At 39.2% G+C, this 18972-nt stretch overlaps 1 protein-coding gene across 1 annotated transcript in view; it reads right to left on the bottom strand.

The window, feature by feature from the left end:
- LOC144696059 (14-3-3 protein beta/alpha-1-like) overlaps positions 1-18972 on the bottom strand; it is a 33409-nt gene that overhangs the window by 2703 nt on the left and 11734 nt on the right. Inside the window, exons 2-4 of the mRNA XM_078567264.1 lie at positions 9119-9242; positions 8545-8708; positions 289-384 (exon numbers count right to left, since the gene is read on the bottom strand). Of these exons, the coding sequence (XP_078423390.1) occupies positions 289-384; positions 8545-8708; positions 9119-9242 (384 nt within the window). The remainder of the gene's footprint in view (positions 1-288; positions 385-8544; positions 8709-9118; positions 9243-18972) is intronic.

Here is an 18972-nt window from a genome sequence, read left to right as displayed (position 1 = left end):
TCATACAGACTTGAAATGTCATCTCTATTTCTCTTTCCACAGATGCCGTCAGACCTAAGTTTTTCCAACATTTTCTGTTTTTGCTTCAGATTTCCAGCTTCCGCAATATTTTGCTTTTAACATTTGAAGTATTCTTAACAATATTACTCTTAGCTGCATCATCATATTGAAGAACAGGAGCATCTTACTGGTCTTTAAAGACATACTGGATTTATATGCCTCAGTCTTCTCATGGTAAACTCAATAACCATTCTTTGAAATATTGCAAGTGTGTATAATTTCACTCACCGTCAGGTTATCTCTGAGTAGTTGCATAATGAGTGTACTATCTTTGTAAGAGTCTTCATTCAGTGAATCCAGCTCTGCAATAGCTTCATCGAATGCCTGAGGACAGCAGAGAACAAGATGTCTGAACACCACAAATCAGTCCTAGAAATTCAATATATCCTTGAAAAAACTGATGAAAAAGGACATTACAACTCAATAAGTGGAAAAATAAGCCATTTTGGAGTGAAATGCCATGCTTTGGGATGCACACTAAAAAAAGTCACAATGTAAAACACTGGAATTATATTTTTAATTGCTTCACGGTGAAAATGACTGGATTTTAAATAATATGGAAGGGGAACAGCCAGAAATCATAATCAATGACATGGGAAGGAAAGGAGAAGGGTTGAGCTCCTGCAGTCAAGGGTTTTAAACATCAGAATCTCAAAAGATAGTATTCATTGGATTACTCTCAGTGTCACAACACGAGTGACCAAAGAAATAGTAGGTAAAGCACATTAGTATGTAGCTGAAGAAATGCTGCAGGAGGCAGGCTTCAGATTCCTGGAGCACTGGGAGCAGTTGAAGATGGATAGGTTACACTTCAAGAGAGTTGGGACCAGTGTCCTCATGGGAAAATTAACTAGCATTGTGGGAGAGGGTTGAATCAAATTTGGTAGAAGGTGGCACCAGGATTGAACACTAGAGAAGAGAAACGTGGTGCACAGAGGAACTTAATATTCCTGGCTACAGGATATTCAGGAAAGACAGGGAAGAGATAAAAAAGGAGGCGGGGATGTGATACAAAAAAAAATTACATTTGGTTCATTACCACTTCTGTAAGAGAGGCCGTGTATAGTTTGTACTGCCATAAATTACTATAAGTTATTTTATCTCAAGGGGTACAACTGACAAAAACAAGGACAAACTCTGAAATTTTTCTAACCATCCTCCCACCAAATTAACAAACCATATCTTTGTATCAGCATTAGCAAATCTGAGTTTACCTTACCACATAATTATAATCAACTATTATTATTTGGCTCAGCTGATAAAGCACTCTCACCTTAAAAATCAGATATTCAAACCCTACTCCTGGACTTGAGTAGTGAATCTAGGCCAACTTCAGTACAAAAATAAGGAAGTGCTACACTGGTTGAGGTTTAATCTTTCAGAAAAGACCTTAAGCCAAAGGACATCACTGTTCAGGTCAATGGAAAACAATTCAAGGTACTAGATGGCCAACAGCAGAACCAGAGGTGATGACAGATGGGCTAGAACCTTGAAGGACAACGGGTGCTTACAGACAGAAGATCCTTTGGGAAGAGGACTTGTGTTTCCATTGAGCACACAGCAGGAAGGTAATGGGAAACCACCTCGCTTACTATTTCCCTAGTCATGTTGCTCATTGAAATTGAAAATTGGAGGCTCTTAGAGCAACTGAAGGGGAAAGCACAAGACCACGAGGTGTGGAGAAATGAGCAGAGGAGCTGCCCTTAGGCTGGTCATTACTAAAACACTAAGAAGAGCAGTGCACTCTTATGCTCTATCCAAAATTCCTCCTAGACCTAGGATGCACCTCAGCAACTCAGCTAGCCGTCTGTAACAGCAACTCCCAAAGCCATGACCTCGAACAAAGGAGAAAGGCAGCAGGCACGCATGGGAACACCGCCACCCCCAAGTTTCCTTCAAGTCATATGGCATCCTGACTTGGAAATATATCACAGTTCATTTGTCATCGCTGAATCAAAATCCTGGAACTCCCTCCTTAACAGCACCGTGGAAGTACCTTCACCACACTGACTGGAGTAAATCAAGGTGGTTCCTCATCGCCATCTTCTCAAGGACAATCATGGGATGGGCAATTAATGCTGGCCTTGCCAGTGATGCCCCCATCCTTTGAATTTTTTTAAAAATCCATCACACACAAAAGCGATTCTAGCAATTTGTTCATAGGACCTGCTGAATCCAGTCAGCTGTTGCTTAATAATGGCTACAGTTCAACAATAATTCACTGAATGTGAAGCATTCATAGTACAAGATCCTTCTTACATTATTACACTCTGTGGTTGTCTTTTCCAAAGCTAACAGGTGAAAATCATAGAATTTGACCAATGCTTACAACTACCTTTAATAATATGACCTCCTCTCTGCCAGGTATTTATCCAGTTCATTTTTTTTAAAAAAAAAGGATTACATAGCATTGACTACATTAATCAAAGGAAGCCCATTCTAGACATCTACAACCCAATGGGAAACAAACAAAAGCTTGAAGTTATGCCACTTTGTACTTATTTTCTACTGTACTTTATCACATAGTCAACTTACCCCTTTCTTCCATATAGGACCTAAATCAACCATGGTAGAATTGGGCAAAATAGCAAAATAAACACTTCAAATGAAGTAACATCTAAATTTTCGTTAAGAACATCTCTGCTCAAGTAAGTATGCTTTCAATATTTTCTACCTCTATTCTCTATCTCAAACAGGACATCATAGGCAATTTGTCTAACAGGAAGAAGTCAGAAGGCCTCTCGATTTTTATCCAGATTTGATACCAAAGATTGGGCATATATAGGTATTGAAATTTGGGGGCATACCAATTTTAAGACTAATAACAACAATTCTAGGATTTAAGATTAAAAATCATAAGCAGAAGGTATTGTATGCTTAGAAAATTAGTTGCTTCATCCAATTATTTCTATACAAATTGCTGGTCATAAATTTGAAATGATGATGAAGGAGGAAGGAAAAAAAAACAACAATCCAATTAAAACCAGTTACGTTTTCTGAAGTGAGGGGTAAGAAAACATTCCAGACTTTTGATGCACAATCTTTTCTACACTCCAAAGATAGGGTATCTGACATGGTCAATTAACCAGAGAGATTTAAAATTTAAACTAGGTAAATAGCAAGAAATTAAATTAATTACTACCCAGATTTAAGTACAACTAATCCCCTGAAAATTCTGCATAGAACCAGTAAGGTCAGTAATGGATTAAACAGCATGCTGTAGAGGTGGGAGGAAACTAGTACACATTATTTGTAAATGCCCCAAAATCCAAGATTTTTCAACTGTAGCCTAGAACTCAATCTCAACGCCCTTACAATGCTATCCCCATACAGAAATTCTAGGAAACATTATGTAGGTTCAAGTAAATGGCAAATCAAAAACATTCATCATAGTTGTAATATTGCTAAAAGATTAGTTACTTCCAAGTGGATATTAACAAGTTACCATGTGTAAAAGAATAGCTGGCTTTTAGTACACAGCATCAACTCGGAAAGGATCCTAACACCAAAGTTTAATCAGGTTATATCAAGTCTACAGCACAGAAACAGGCCCATATATGCGTATCTGGCTTCTTCATAAATGCATCTATGCTATTTGTCTCAACTGCTTTTTATGAAAGCACACTCCACATTCTTACCACTCTTTGGGTAACGAAGTTTCTCCTGAATTCTTTATTCGATTTATTTGTGATCTTATAGTTATGACTGATAGTTTTTTGAAGCTTCTACAAGTGGGCACATCGTCTTACATTCATCCTACAGAATCCCTTTATCATTGCTTAACCTTCTCTTTTCTAGAGAATAGAATCTCAGCCTATTGTCTTTCCTCATTGTTAAAACACCTCAGTTCTATCAATCCTGTGGATCTGGTGTGCATCTTCTCCAACGCCTCTATCTGTTTTATAATACGGAGACTAGAACTATGCATAGCACTTCAAATGTAGTCGAACAAACATTCTATACATGTTTAATGTGACTTCCCTGCTGTTCAATTCCCTCCCCCTGGAATTAATCCCCAGTGCTCATTTTGCTTTGATTTTTTTTTAATGTCCTTATTAACCTGTATTGTCACTAAGATTTGTCTATATGTAATTGTGGATCCCTTTATTCCTCTACCCCATTAGATTCTTATTATCCAAGCAGTATGCTTCCTACCAAAATGCAACACTTCATATTTACCTATATTGAAATTAACTTGCCAATTAGATGCCCATTCTGCAAAGTTTCTTAATATCTTCTTGTATTCTGTCAATCTTATGTATTAACTACACCTCCCAATTTGGTATTGTCTACAAATTGAAATATTAATTCTGATTCCAGAGTCTAAATGGTTAATCTTAAACTATGAATAGCAATCGTTCCAGTTCAGATAAACAGAAGGAAGAAGTTGCAGGGATAAAGTGAAGCAGGGCTTTTTTTTATTCATTCATGGAATGTGGGCTTTGCTGTCTGGGCTGGCATTTATTGCCCATCCCTACTTTCCCTTGAAAATGTGGTGGTAAGCCGCCTTCTTGAACTGCTGCAGTTCTTGTGGCGTAGGTAGACCCACAGTGTTGTTGGTAGAGAGTTTCAGGATTTTGACCCAGCAACAGTGAAGGAACAGCAATATATTTCCAAGTCAGGATGGTGTGTAGCTCGGAGGGGAACTCCCAGATGGTGGTGTTCCCATCTCTGCTGCTCTTATCCTTCTAGATGGTAGTGGTCGTAGGTTTGGAAGGTGCTACCTAAGGAGCCTTGGTGAATTTCTGCAGCACATCTTGTAGATGGTACACACTGCTGCTAATGTGCGTCGGTGGTGGAGGGAGTGACTGTTTGTGCATGTGGTACCAATCAAGCGGGCTGCTTCGTCCTGGATGGTGTCAAGCTTCTTGTGTTGGAGCTGCACTCATCCAGGCAAGTAGGGACTATTCCACCACACTCCTGACTTGTGCACTGTAGATGGTGGACAGGCTTTGGGGAGTCAAGAGGTGAGTTACTCGTCACAGGATTCCTACCCTCTGACCTGCTCTTGTAGTCACAATATTTATATGGCTAGTCCTATTCAGTTTCTGGTCAATGGTAGCCCCCAGGATGTTGATAGTGGGGGATTCAGTGATGGTAATGCCATTGAACATCAAGGGGTGATGGTTAGATTCTCTCTTGTTGGAGATAGTCATGCTTGCCACTTGTGTGGTGCAAGTGTTACTTGCCACTTGTGAGCCCAAGTCTGGATATTATTCAGGTCTTGCTGCGTTTGGTCATGGACTGCTTCAGTATCTGAGGCGTCATGAATGGTGAACATTGTGCAATCATCAGCGAACATCCCCACTTCCAGCCGGGAAGAAACAAGGTGGAAAGAAGATCATTGATGAAGCAGCTGAAGATGGTTGGGGTGAGGACACTACCCTGAAGAACTCCTGCAGTTAAGCCCTGGAGTTGAAATGACTGACGTCCAACAACCACAACCATCTTCCTTTGTGTTAGGTATGATTCCAGCCAGTGGCGAGGTTTCCCCCACCCTCCCACTGATTCCCATTGATTCCAGTTTTGTTAGGGCTCCTTGAAGCCACACTCAGTAAAATGAGGCCTTGATGTCAAGGGCAGTCACTCTCACCTCACGAGTTCAGCATTTTTGTCCATCTTTGAACCAAGGCTGTACTTAGGTCAGGAGGCGAGTGGCCCTGGCGGAACCTAAACTCAGTGAGCAGGTTATTGCTAAGCAAGTGCCACTTGATAGCACTGTTGATGACCCCTTCTATTACTTTACTGATGATCAAGAGTAGACTGATGGGGCTGTAATTGGCCGGGCTGGATTTGTCCTGCCTTTTGTGTACAGGACATACCTGGGCAATTTTTCACAAAACCGGGTAGATCCCATTGTTGTAGTTGTGTTGGAACAGCTTGGCTAGGGGCACAGCTAGTCCTGGAACCCAAGTCTTCAGTACTATTGCCGGAACATTGTTGGGGCCCGTAGCCTTTGCACAATTGAGTGCCTTCAGCTGTTTCTTAAAATCACGCGGAGTGAACTGAATTGGTTGAAGACTGGCATCTGTGATGCCGGGGACCTCTGGAGGAGGCAGAGACGGATCATCCACTTGGAACTTCTGGCTAAAGGTTGTAGCAAATGCCTCAGTCTTATCTTTCACACTGTTGTGCTGGGCTCCCCCATCATTGAAGATGGGGATATTTGTGGAGCCTCCTGCTCCAGTGAGTTGTTTAACTGTTCACCACCATTCACGAATGGATGTGACAGGACTGCACAGCTTAGATCTGATTAGTTGGTTGCAGGATCGATTAGCTCTATCACTTGATACTTATGCTGTTTGGCATGCTAGTCCTATGTTATAGCTTCTCATTTTTAGGCATGCCTGGTGCTGCTCCTGGCATGCCCTCCTGCACTCTTCAATGAACCAGGGTTGATCCCCTGGCCTGATGTTAATGGTAGAGTGGGGGATATGCCAGGCCATGAGGTTACAGATTGTGTTCAAGTACAATTCTGCTGCTGATGGCTCTCAGCGCCTCATGGATGCCCAGTCTTGAGTTGCTAGATCTGTTCAAAATCTATCCCATTTAGCACGGTGGTAGTGCCACACAGCACGATGGAGGGTATCCTGAAAGTGAAGGCAGGACTTCAGCTCCACAACGACTGTGCGATAGTCACTCCTACCGATACCATCATGGACAGATGCAACTGCAGCAGGCAGATTGGTAAGGATGAGGTCAAGTATGTTTTCCCTCTCATTGGTTCCCTCACCATCTGCCGCAGACCCAGTCTAGCAGCTATGTCCTTTAGGACTCGGCCAGCTCAGTTAGTAGTGGTTCTACCGAGCCACTCTAGGTGATAGACATAGAAGTCCCCTACCCAGAGTATATTCTTACTGCCTCCAAGTGTTGCTCAACATGGAGGAGCACTGATTCATCAGCTGAAGGAGGGCGGTACATGGTAACCAGCAGGAGGTATCCTTGCCCACGTTTGACCTGATGCCATGAGACTTCATGGGGTCCCAAGATGAGGACTCCAAGGGCAACTCCCTCCCGACTGTATACCATTGTGCCGCCACTTCTGCTGGCTCTCTCCTGCCTGTGGGACAGGACATACCTAGGGATGGTGATGGTGGCGTCTGGGACATTATCTGTAAGGTATGGTTCCGTAAGGATGGCTATGTCAGGCTGCTGCTTGACTAGTCTGAGAGACAACTCTCCCAATTTTGGGAGGTGGTTAGTAAGGAGGACTTTGCAGGGTTGACAGGGCTGGTGCCTAAGTTGATACCAGGTGGACTGTCCGGCTTCATTCCTTTTTTGAGACTTTGTAACGATTTGATACAACTGAGTGGCTTGCTAGGCCCTTTCAGGGGGCATTTAAGAGGCAACCACATTGCTGTGGGTCTGGAGTCACTTGTAGGCCAGGCAAGAACAGCATATTTCCTTCCTAAAGGACATCAGTGAACCAGATGGGTTTTTAGGACAATGGTTTCAAGGTCATCATTCGACTTTTAATTCCAGATTTTTGTTGAATTTTATTGAATTCAAATTCCACCATCTGCCATGGCGGGATTCAAACCTGGGTCCCCAGAGCATTACCCTGGGGTCTCTGGATTACTAGTCCAGCGACAATACCCCAACCTCGTCGTCTCCCCCTATTGGGGAATTTAAAGACAAGAATGAGGATTCTAAAAGCAAGACTTTAGGAGTGGGGGGCCAATGTTGGTTAGCAACGACAAGCGTCGAGCAAGTGGCACTTAGCACAGGAGAGGATACAAGTAGTACGGTTTGACAAGGTAGAGTTTATGGAAGGTAGAAGATGGTGAATCAGCAAACATCACATCATATTAGTCAAGTCTGGAGGCAATGAAGACGATGTTATGAGCATTTCAATAACAAGAGGGCTGAAGTTAGTGCAAAGGTAGGCAATTTTGCAGGTGCAAATAGAATTCAAATCTTCAACTGCCTGAAACTCATCTTAGGGTAGAACATGTCCGTCATTTCTCGTTAGACAGACATTCTTAGATAAATTATATTTGAGCCTTGCTGAAAACAAGGCATGCTGTCGAAGCTTTTTGTCTTTCACTCATCTGGACAGAATCACAAGAATACCAAACTTCAAAAGGAATAACAATTTATACTGCATGGAATAAAAAATCAGCAACCTTTTCTCATGCAGTATAAATTGTTGTCCCCTTTGAAATTTGGTATTCTTGCAATTTTGTCCTTATGAGCACAAGAGGAAAAGCCTCAACAACATGTCTCTTTTTCCAGCAATACTCAAGTTCTGTACTACCAAGTGACTATTTAAATCATACTTGAAATATTCTACTTATTTATCATGCCATTTTAAGATGGATAAACCTAAAAACAGCTACCAAGTCTTCTCAAAAATTAGTAGAGTTTTGATGTGACAATTTTATCAAACATTTATCCGTCCTAACGAAAAAAGATAGTATATCCAATGCGCAAGGCAAGGAGGAAATATATTTTAAAAAGTTAGTTCCGGTCTTTATTGCTTACCGCCTTGGCCAGTGCACAGGCTTGCTCTGGAGAGTTGAGAATTTCATAGTAGAATACTGAGAAGTTCAGGGCAAGACCTAATCGGATAGGTTGTGTTGGTTGCATGTCCGTCTTACTGATATCAAATGCTTCTTGATATGATGTCTGGGAGTTCTCAACAGTTTCTGGAGCAAGACAGAATAAAAGACTGAAAATAATGTCTCTTTGAGCAGCGTCCTCACGCTCTCACACCAATTGCTTCCATCCCATTGCAGCCTCATCCTCACAACCCCCTCTTCAGAATCCAGCAAAGTAGTCTGTAACCATCACATATATTATCAAAAGGCATATTTACTGGCTGGTGCAACTTCATGCACAACCATCCCTGCCCACAGGAGGTCAAAACACCATAAAGGTTTGTGTACCACACCCTTTGATTTTACATCTTCCTCCACTAACACCAAGATGAGATTAGTAACTCAATATTTAAAGAATTCAGGGATACAATATTTTCGGTCATTCTACTTAACGTGCAGTACAACAAATACTTTCTATATGTTGTTTGTAGAATATACACCAAAAATAAGAAACTTACGTTTTTTGCTTTCTGCTATAGCTACTTCTGCAAGGTATCGGTAATAATCTCCTTTCATCTTAAGATAGAAGACTTTGCTCTCTGAATTGGTCGAATTTGGTATTAGATATTTATCCAGCAAACCCTGCAAGAAATAAAGTTATCTGAGTTATATTAGACTCAAAATTCTCTAAAAAAAAACTATAGGAGCGATTATTCAAATCAAAAAAGCATTATATTTAGACCATCAATTACAAATTATAAGAAACTTATGCAAAAATATATTACAGCTAAATATTTGTTGATGTGGAACTTGTACATATGTTTTTTTAATTCATTCTTGGGATGTGGGCATCGCTGGCAAGGCCAGAATTTACTCTCCATCACAAGAAAAAACACTGCAATTTTATCACAAATGTACAATATTTGAGTTGCTGTGTACATTGTGTAGGTTAATTTTAAGAGTGTCAGGAGTTGCAGGCCAAAGCACACATATGGCGAGTAAAAAATAAAGGCAAAACAAATTTTAACTTAAGCTCTCATAGCACATGTAATCCTCTGAAAACTACCATAAGACTTAACAATTTGTCATACACTTATTAAGTAGCAAAACACAGTAGTACATCAAGAAACCTGGATTGGTGCGGGCGGGGGGAGGAAATCAATGGTCAGTGTACAGAAATGATGATAACCTTGCAGGTGTGTACAAAATGCTCCCAACATATGCTAACAATAGTAATACTGTTACGAAATAAGGAAAGAATATCTAGCATAAAGCATTTAAAAGCACTAATGTATCTTCCTGTCACGTAACTGAAACTTTCCCCTCCAACATCTCTTGTTTAGCTTTCCAGAGTAGTGGGAAGTGACAAACACAAACCAAATGAACATATTGCTCCCTCCTTTTAAGATGGTTATTTTCCACAGTACATCTCCCAAAGATGGAAGCATTTTTCTTTAAAAAGTATAGCCTCATAAGCTTCGAAACATCTCTGGTTTTGCTAAAGGGACAGGATTATGATAAATTTCTTAATGTAAGCATAAATTTTTATAAAGAAAGGAAAATATACTGCAAACTAAAGCCCTTAGTTCTGAAGGTTCAAAGATACAAAAAATTCAGAAGATGAAGGCCATGTTACCTATGTTAATTAAAATATTTGCATTTCACTTGTTGTCTTCTACATGTCATCAACCAACACCACCAAACAGATTAACCAGTCGTTTATCTCATTGCTGTTTACGGAACTTTGAAATCCTCAGATAATGAAGCAATCCTTTCCTGCATGCAACAAGATCTGGACAACATTCAGGCTTGGGTTGGTAAGTGACAAGTAGCATTCGTGCCACACAAATGCCAGGCAATGAGCATCTTCAACCAAGAGAACCTAACCATCTCTCTTGACATTCAACAGCATTACCATCACTGCATCCCCAGCATCAACATCCTTGATGTTAACACTGACCAGATGCTTAACTCGGCCAGCCACAAAATTATTGTGGCTACAAAGAGCAGCGATTCCTAAGATTACATAGGGTAAACGGCAAAGAAACAGGCCATTGGCCCAAATAGTCCATGCCGGCAATTATGCATCACTTGAGCTTCCTCCCATCTTTTTTCATCCAAATCTATCATTGTAACCCTCCATTTCCTTCTCCTTCAGATCCTTGTCTAGCTTCCCCCTTAAATGCACAAATACTATTTACTTCAATCACTCCATGATAGCGAGTTCCACATTCTTGCCACCCTTTTGGGGAAAACAGGTTTCTTCCGAAGTCCCTATTAGATTTCTTGATGATGGTGTTATATTGATTGCCTCTACTTAAGCTCTTCCCCACAAGAGGAAACATTGAAAGAGTGGATACAAAGACAAAATATTTCATAATTTTAAAGACAATTAGAAGGCTGAAGGATGACCTATTTTCAAGAGAGACCGGGCCTGTCAAACCTTTCCTGATACTTATATCCATGTATTTCTGATATAATTCCTGTAAATCTTCTCTGCACCCTCACCAGTGCCTCTATATCCTTATCATATGGTGACCAGAACTGTACACAATCCTCACCATTTTCCCAATCTTCTGGTCTACCTATCTTTTAGTCTTTTCTTTCAATTTGATACCGTCCTTAACTTACTTACTTAGCCATGGCTCCTGCATTCTTCTCCTGTCATTTTTTTTCTCAACGGAATACATCTTTGTTGAGTCTGCCACTGCTTCTTTATTGCCTTACCTTTTAACCTATTTTCCCGTTTCACTTTAACCAACACTATCTTCATATCCTTGTAATTGCCATTAAATTTAAGACACTAGTTTCTGAACCACATTTCTTACCCTCAAACTGAATGTGAAATTCTATCATGTTATGATCACTTTTACCAAGAGGATCCTTTACTGAGGGGTCATTAATTAACCTTGTCTCATTACACATTACCAATCTAAAATAGCCTGTTCCCTGGTTGGTTCCAGAATGTATTATTCTGAGAAACTGCCCCGAATACACTCGTATGAACTCATCCACCAGGCTACCTTTGCCAATTTGATTTGCCCAATCTATATGAAGATTAAAATCTCCCATGATTATTGCAGTACCTTTCTTACAAGCCCCCATTATTTCTTGATTTATATACTGTTCTACAGTGTAGGTATTGTCATGGGGCTTATAAACTATTCCCACCATGAGTTCTTCCCTTTGCTATTTCTTACCTCCACCCAAATTGGTTCTACATCTTGATCCTCCAAACCAAGATCATTCCTCACTGTACCTTTTTCTAACAAATTATTAAATATGTGCTCTCTTTTTCCTTAGATTCTTTTAAAATGTCTGGATGCAATCCATCCAGACTGGGGCTTTATCCTCCAAGTTTGATTAGTTTATTTAATATATCCCCCTTGTTTATATTTTAAATGCACTTATCTCATTACTCATCTCATCATTCAATGTCATACCTGTTCTATCTCCCTGATAAATAACAAAGTGAAATAATCATTTAATATTTCTGCCATCTTTCTATTGTTACTTGTGATATTATCCTGCCTATTGCTTAATGCTATTCCTATCACAGTCTTCCTTTTTTTGTTGATGTACCTGTAAAATATTTTACTACTTTGTTTTATGTTCCTTGATAATATAATTATATAGATTTTCTTTGCTTTCCCAATTTTTTTTAAATTTCTCTCCTAATTTCTTCATAGTCTTTCTCATCATGCACTCCTCTGTTGTCTATGTACTTAATGTATGCCTCTTTCCTAAACCTCAATTGTTCCCTTATGTCTTTATTCATCCATGGAGGCTCACTTGTGTTTAGCTTGTTCTTTCCTTTTAGTGGAATATATTTTTCCTGCACACTGTTGGAAGCCATTTTAAATATTTCCCATTATCATTCTCCGTCGTTGTTTGCCAATGCGGTTGCTCATTTTATTTTCATCCCCTCAAAATAAGCCTTTCCCCAATTTATTAACCTGATTTTTGTCATAGATATGTCCTTCTCTATCATCTTAAAATGTATTATATTATGACACTATTGCCTGGATGTTCCCCTTATATTTTTCTCGTATCTCCTCAGGTTCATTCCCCATTACTAGATCCAATAGTAGAGTGCATTTTTCCTTCTTGTTTTTTTTTATATATTGGGTTATAAAGGAGACCTGTACACATTGTTGGAACTCCATTCCCTTTTCCCTCTACTTACCTCTTCTGTCCGATTAATAACAGGGTAATTGAAATCCCCATGATTATAATTGGTTTTTTTTTACTCAATTCCCTAGTTTGTCTGCATATTTCATCCTTCACCTCCCTTCCACTATTAGGTGATCTATAGATTATACCTTTTAGAGTGATTGATCTTTTAGAATCTTTTATCTCTATCCACACAGATTCTATTTCTGTCTTGCTGATAGCTGTATTCCTTTTTCCTACTGCCAAGTTACTCACCTCCAAAGCCTGTCCATCCACAAGGTACAAGTCAGGAGTGTGATGAAATACTCCCCCCTCTTGCCTGAATGAGTGCAGCTCCAACAATACTCAATAAGCTCAACACCATCCAGGTCAAAGCAGGGCACTTAATTGGCACCCCATCCATCACCTTAAACAGTTGCTTCCTCCACGACCGGTACATCCTGGGAATCATGTGTACCATTTACAAAATGCAATGCAGCAAATCACCAAGGCTCTTTTGATAGCAACTCTCAAACCCTCACTCTCAACCAAGACAGCAGGCACATGGGAACACACCACCTGCAAGTTCCTCTCCAAGTCACACACCATCCTTACCGGGAACTATATTTCCATTCCTTCACTGTTGCAGGGTAAAAATGCTGAAACATCCTCCCTAACAGCATTATGGGTATACCTACACCTGCAGCAGTTCAAGAAGTTGGCTCCTCAACACCTTCTGAAGGACAATTAGGGATAGGGAATAAATGCTGGCCTTGCCAGCAATGCCTGCATCCCATGAATGAACACAAAAAATGCTCAAATTGTTTGCTGTAGAACAGCAGCAACTACATTACAAAATAGCTCACTGACTCTGAAGAGTGACATCCCAAGGATCTGAATAGTGCTAAGTAAATTAAAGTCCACTCCTTCTTTCAGACTAAGGGGAACCTAACACAGTGGTGCTATTATGAACTGGGAGCAACATGCGGACCTTCACATATAATTATCAGCAGACCTAGTGTATCACATCTCCAGACCTCCCTCTTGTAGAATGTTGACCAAACTGGAACCCAGTACTCTTTCCTCTTTCTTATTCCTATTCATAAGGAGTGTTTCGCCTTTACACAAAACTAAATGGCATAATTGAAATCCAGAACCCTGAATGTGATCACAAGTCCATGTCTTATCTTATGCAATCCTTTTGTCATTTAATCCCTCCTGCCTTCCACCCTATCATAGACCTTCCCCTTTGCTCTTTTTTCCATCCTCTCTCCTTTCACTAACTCCATACTTGCTTAAAACCTATCACTAACTTTTCCCAGTTTTGATGAAAGGTCATTGACCCTAAAACATTCTCTTTCCACAGATGTTGTAGACCTGAGTATTTCCAGCAGTTTCTGTTTTTATTTCTCATTTTAACTCTGCCTTTGCTAACTTTGTTCAAGTTATGCGTACTATTGAGGTTGAGGAACCTGGTTTAGAAGCATTACTAGGGCCAGCATTGTGAAGGCTGAAATATGGCCATTAACCATGAATATTTCATTTAAAAGTCATTTCAAGTGTTTTAGATTAATCTCACACACAATCATCTTGAATATCTCCATCCTTTTATAAAAACAGTGGAATCATGCTTTAGCACGAGTACTTTTGAGTCAAAAGTACTTCAGGCTCAGAAAACTTCAGTCCATTCTTCATGCACAGGCCTGGTACTTAGTGCTTGCTATTTTACTGCTTGGCATCTCAAGTAAATTCAATCCTGTCCTTGGATGTCCATATTTCCACATCTGTGGAGATAACTAGACAGTGATGGGCAAGAACATTTCATCTTAATGCATAATCAAGAAGCAGTGAGGTCAATTGAAACATCCATGTGACTATTCTGGATGATATTAACTAACAAGAGAGGCTAAAGGTTAAACTTGAAACGTTCCTAATCTGCGTGGCTCAGTTTCATACTTTTCAGTTGCGTGTTGAATCAGCTAACTATAACTTACTGTGGCCATTTAGATTTTAAATGGTGGGCACTTTGATGGCAACATTTGTTCATGATGGCAGATGTTATAGCAACATTTCAGTTCATGGTTCTTTCCAGAAAGGTTCCTGCCAATAATTGATAGCAAGGGTGACTCTATTTTATCTTTTTGTGATAGGTGCACCCAAGGTGGCAATTTCGAGGACTCCACCTGACTTCATTGCAATGGAATTCCTAAAGGCATCTGCATTTACTCTCAGGCAATACTACAGGCAAAATTCCTTCTCATGATACACAGCCAACATTACCAAGAGAAAACCGGACAAAGTACAGATATATCAAATAAGTAGTAAGGCAAGATCCTATTTCAAAAACAGACATCACCAATCTTCCAGCAGCATGGCTAGACTTACCCAGAGTAAGGAAAAAGACACAGAATGAAGATATTATTTTCCAGTAACAAAATCACATATTAATAGGGAGCAAGGTCAGTATGATGTAAAAGTAAATATTATTCTACTTAGCTTTGGGGGAAAAAATGATTTGACTTTCAAGGCCTAAATTGCAGTGTAATTTCAATCAATTATCTTATTTATGCAAATAAAACAATGATAATTCTGAGCTAGATACAAAAAAGGGTAATTCTGGGGGAAAGGAAGAAAAGGATTTTTAAAAACTGACATTAGTTAGCTATAATTTAAGATCAGTGCACCAAACATATAACCTGTTATGTTTGTCTCTCCTCTCCACCCCTCCAAATGCAATCAAGCAAGATCAGTTAAATCAATACTGCAGTAATTTTTTTTACTGCTCAATGATACTGCAATACAGTGTCACCCATCAACCCATCCCTGCTGCAATACCGAGAGTTTAAAGCTAGTGAGAAAATCCATTCTTCATCCTTTCTCAGAGCTTGGTTCCTTCTAAAAGTTACATTTAGTCCCAAGTACGTTTCAGAATTTACAAATATGAATGATTTCATTGTGGAGCTTGGGACAAAATGTTATCTTTAGAGGGAACCAGGCTCTTTCAGCGCCAAAAAGGGATGAAGAATGGATTTTCTCACTAGCTTTAAGGAGTCATTCCACTTGTGAATTTTCAGAGCAAAACTTCAAATTGCATTCCCTCTTCTTCCCCCAATCCCTTAACCAAGAAACTGATTTCAAATAGCCGTGGATTATGGTCACACACACATGCTGTCAAACCCTAGCAGTTGGTTCAACTTGCAGCTAACAACGAGCCATTTGTCAGGGAAATGTACATTGCTTAAATCAGGTCTAAAGAATAACAAACACAAATATGCTGGAAAACAGCAGAGTTAATCAGAGAGCAGGTTATGTTATTTTTCAGATGTGGAGAAATTGCGCACGCTTTTACACAGTAAATGACAAACGTCAGTGGTTCACAACAATAAACGTATTTTTAAAAAATCAACAAGTTTTGAAACACATCACTGCACAACAGCTATTGGTTCAATAAATAGTTGTACCCATTCAACTGGTGTGTTGCTACCATCTGCTCAAATACTTTCCTTTAAGTGAAACTTCTTCACAAATGCAAGCAGCATAAAACCTTTACTTCAAAAGATACATTAAATGTTGGTTTTTAAAAAAAACACTGGTTATTGCCAAGAAGTGTGGCTGCAGAAAGAGGAGGAAGTAATTGGGAATTTATGGTGACCATGTTGGGAGAAATAAGAAAATCCAAAAACTTTTACCAAGGCAGTGATATGAAATTGAAACAATTCTGTAAAGTGAAATTGTTGACAAGAAACCAGAGTTATCAAAAAGGATCATAAAACAATATACAAAAGGCAATGAAAATAAAATTGGTAATAATCCCAACATATCTGCAGCTCATCAAGGAAATTAAGTATTTCTGGCATGGGCAGTTAAACATACACATTGGCACAGTGAGGGGGGAGACACGTAAACTAAAACAAAGGTACGGAGTTATGGCATCATCCATGAAACTTTGCATATGCTCTACCCCAAAATGACCAGTGTACTGAAGGCTGACAACTGGCACCACAAATGGAAAGGTATTCCATTCTCAGTATTATCTTTCCTTCCGGAAAAAAAGTTACAACCGGAATAGAAGATAATAAAATGACTTCTCAGAAACTAAAGAAGGTAACTTAAGATACCACTTCATCATGGCTTAATAGGTAAATGCATCACATCATACAGTGCTAAACCATACAGGCTAGGTTTGATTCCTGCTCTGTGCTATGTTAGCTGATCTTAGCTGAATATAGCATTTAGGCATGGCTTCCATGTCCTTAGAATAGGGAGAGGAGAAACAGGCAAGGGTCATGCTCCTGATTGTCTGGTGGAAAGTGTGAATCTGTGGATATTGAGTGAATACAGTTGAGCATAATCTGAATTCTCTTAACAATAAAAATACCTCTACATTAGATTCTGCTTTCAGCCTGCCATCAACATTGTTGCTTACAACAAAATCACCTCTACCACCTTGTATGTCTTTCTGGAATTAAAAGCACTTATTTTATAATTCAACACTTCATTTTGTAGACTCACACAACTGCCTCAGTTTCTGAAGCACTTCAGTTGGTCAGCAACTTCCTTATCACCATCGCTCAGCTTCCAGGATGGTAGGAAAACTAGATGTCGTCACTTTTCATCTAGCAATTCATGTTAGTTTGTTAAGCTGCATCCTGTGAACAAAGCTGTGTTATTACTTAATCGAGTTAAATTGCCCCATCTCTAATAACTGGACCAGCATCCCTAGGCTTGTTTGAAATATTACTTGCTCAAATGATTCCGTATAAATTTCAATCTCACTAAAACAGAGAAAAATATAGGTAAACAATTTAAAGGAGAGAGAAAGAGAGAAATCAGGGTATGTATTACAAGTGTTGAATATCACTGACTTCTAATCATTTTGATCAGGGTCCAGCCTTCAATTTCAATTCTTAATTTCAAATCAAGACTTCTAACAAGAGGTTTGTAATAGTTATAAAAAAGGGATTTACTGCACATTAAAGCATGATATGTGCACTGTTTAATTAAGACTTGTACAGTAGATACATCAAAATATAGGACCCACATAGCACAAAGAAGCAGGTGCCCGACCATGCTTTACATATTAAGAACTGTATTTGTGCTGAATTAGAAGATGAGACATATTTGAGAAACAGAAGGCACCGAGATATAATGGTTACTATTTTCAAATTAGACCTGAACAATTGAATCCTACTGACATAATCAATAGGATCAATTTGGCATCTGATAGCATGCGGCATGGTTGCTTTGTTTTACTGATACTGAGATTCAGAACAAATGGGACCCAAGTGAGTTGAAAGGCAGTTATTCTGCTTACTTTGCTTGTTAAGTGTTACAAAGCTATTCTGCATTTTGCAGTGCTGTTTCTGCAGAGATACAGAATGTACAGTAATGTTGGAAGTGAATTTCTTAGAGGATCGGATTAATGCAAAACATCCTCACATTTACAGAAAATACTTTCCAGAGACTTCTACTGCATATGATTAAGAAAGCAAAATGCATTTTTCTAAAATTGAGCCATGTTGTAAATGTATGCTTACAGTAAAAATAAGATAAGTAATATTTAATTTGTGAACTATAAACAAGCTGCAAATCACTTAGTAAAAAATGATATAAAATTATGTTTTTGCTCATATCACAAGATGATCAATTAATTTTTTGGCAACAGCAGATGACTGTTAAGCAATTCAGACTTGCCCCTGGTACTGACCTTATTGATCCTTAAAATTATTAGAACCCCCATTTTAGAAATAAGGCCAAGCTGCCAGACAACCACAACATCTAGAAGATCTGGTACTGATTATCTATGTTGCGGGGGCGGGGGGAAGAATCCTTGAGATTATGATTTTAAAAAATAGAAGTGTAATCTTGCTTTTAGAAAGTGTTATGAGTAATGAAGCCCAAAAATAATCAGTTAAAACAGTGTAGGGCTGCATTCATAGAATTATCCTTACTGCAATTGAAAACTGTTTTAGAATGCTAACTGCAATCACTTAATTTATAGTTTAAAATGTCCTTGCTTATAATCAATAAGGTTAGAAAGAGTTGACTGAACAACTGAATCAGCACAAGACATGGATTAGGAATCATTCATTCTAATTTTGTGATACCATCTGCTATTATTCCCTGCTTCCTTTCCCTTCCTCTTACTGAAACTGCATTTTGTGGAGATATGGCTCAACAAATGCCAAATAGCCTGTAATACTTCAGCCAAGTAACCACT

This window comes from Cetorhinus maximus, chromosome 21 (assembly GCF_964194155.1).
Source record: "Cetorhinus maximus chromosome 21, sCetMax3.hap1.1, whole genome shotgun sequence".
In the NCBI taxonomy this organism is placed as follows: domain Eukaryota; kingdom Metazoa; phylum Chordata; class Chondrichthyes; order Lamniformes; family Cetorhinidae; genus Cetorhinus; species Cetorhinus maximus.
This window is presented reverse-complemented; position numbering and strand designations above follow the sequence as displayed.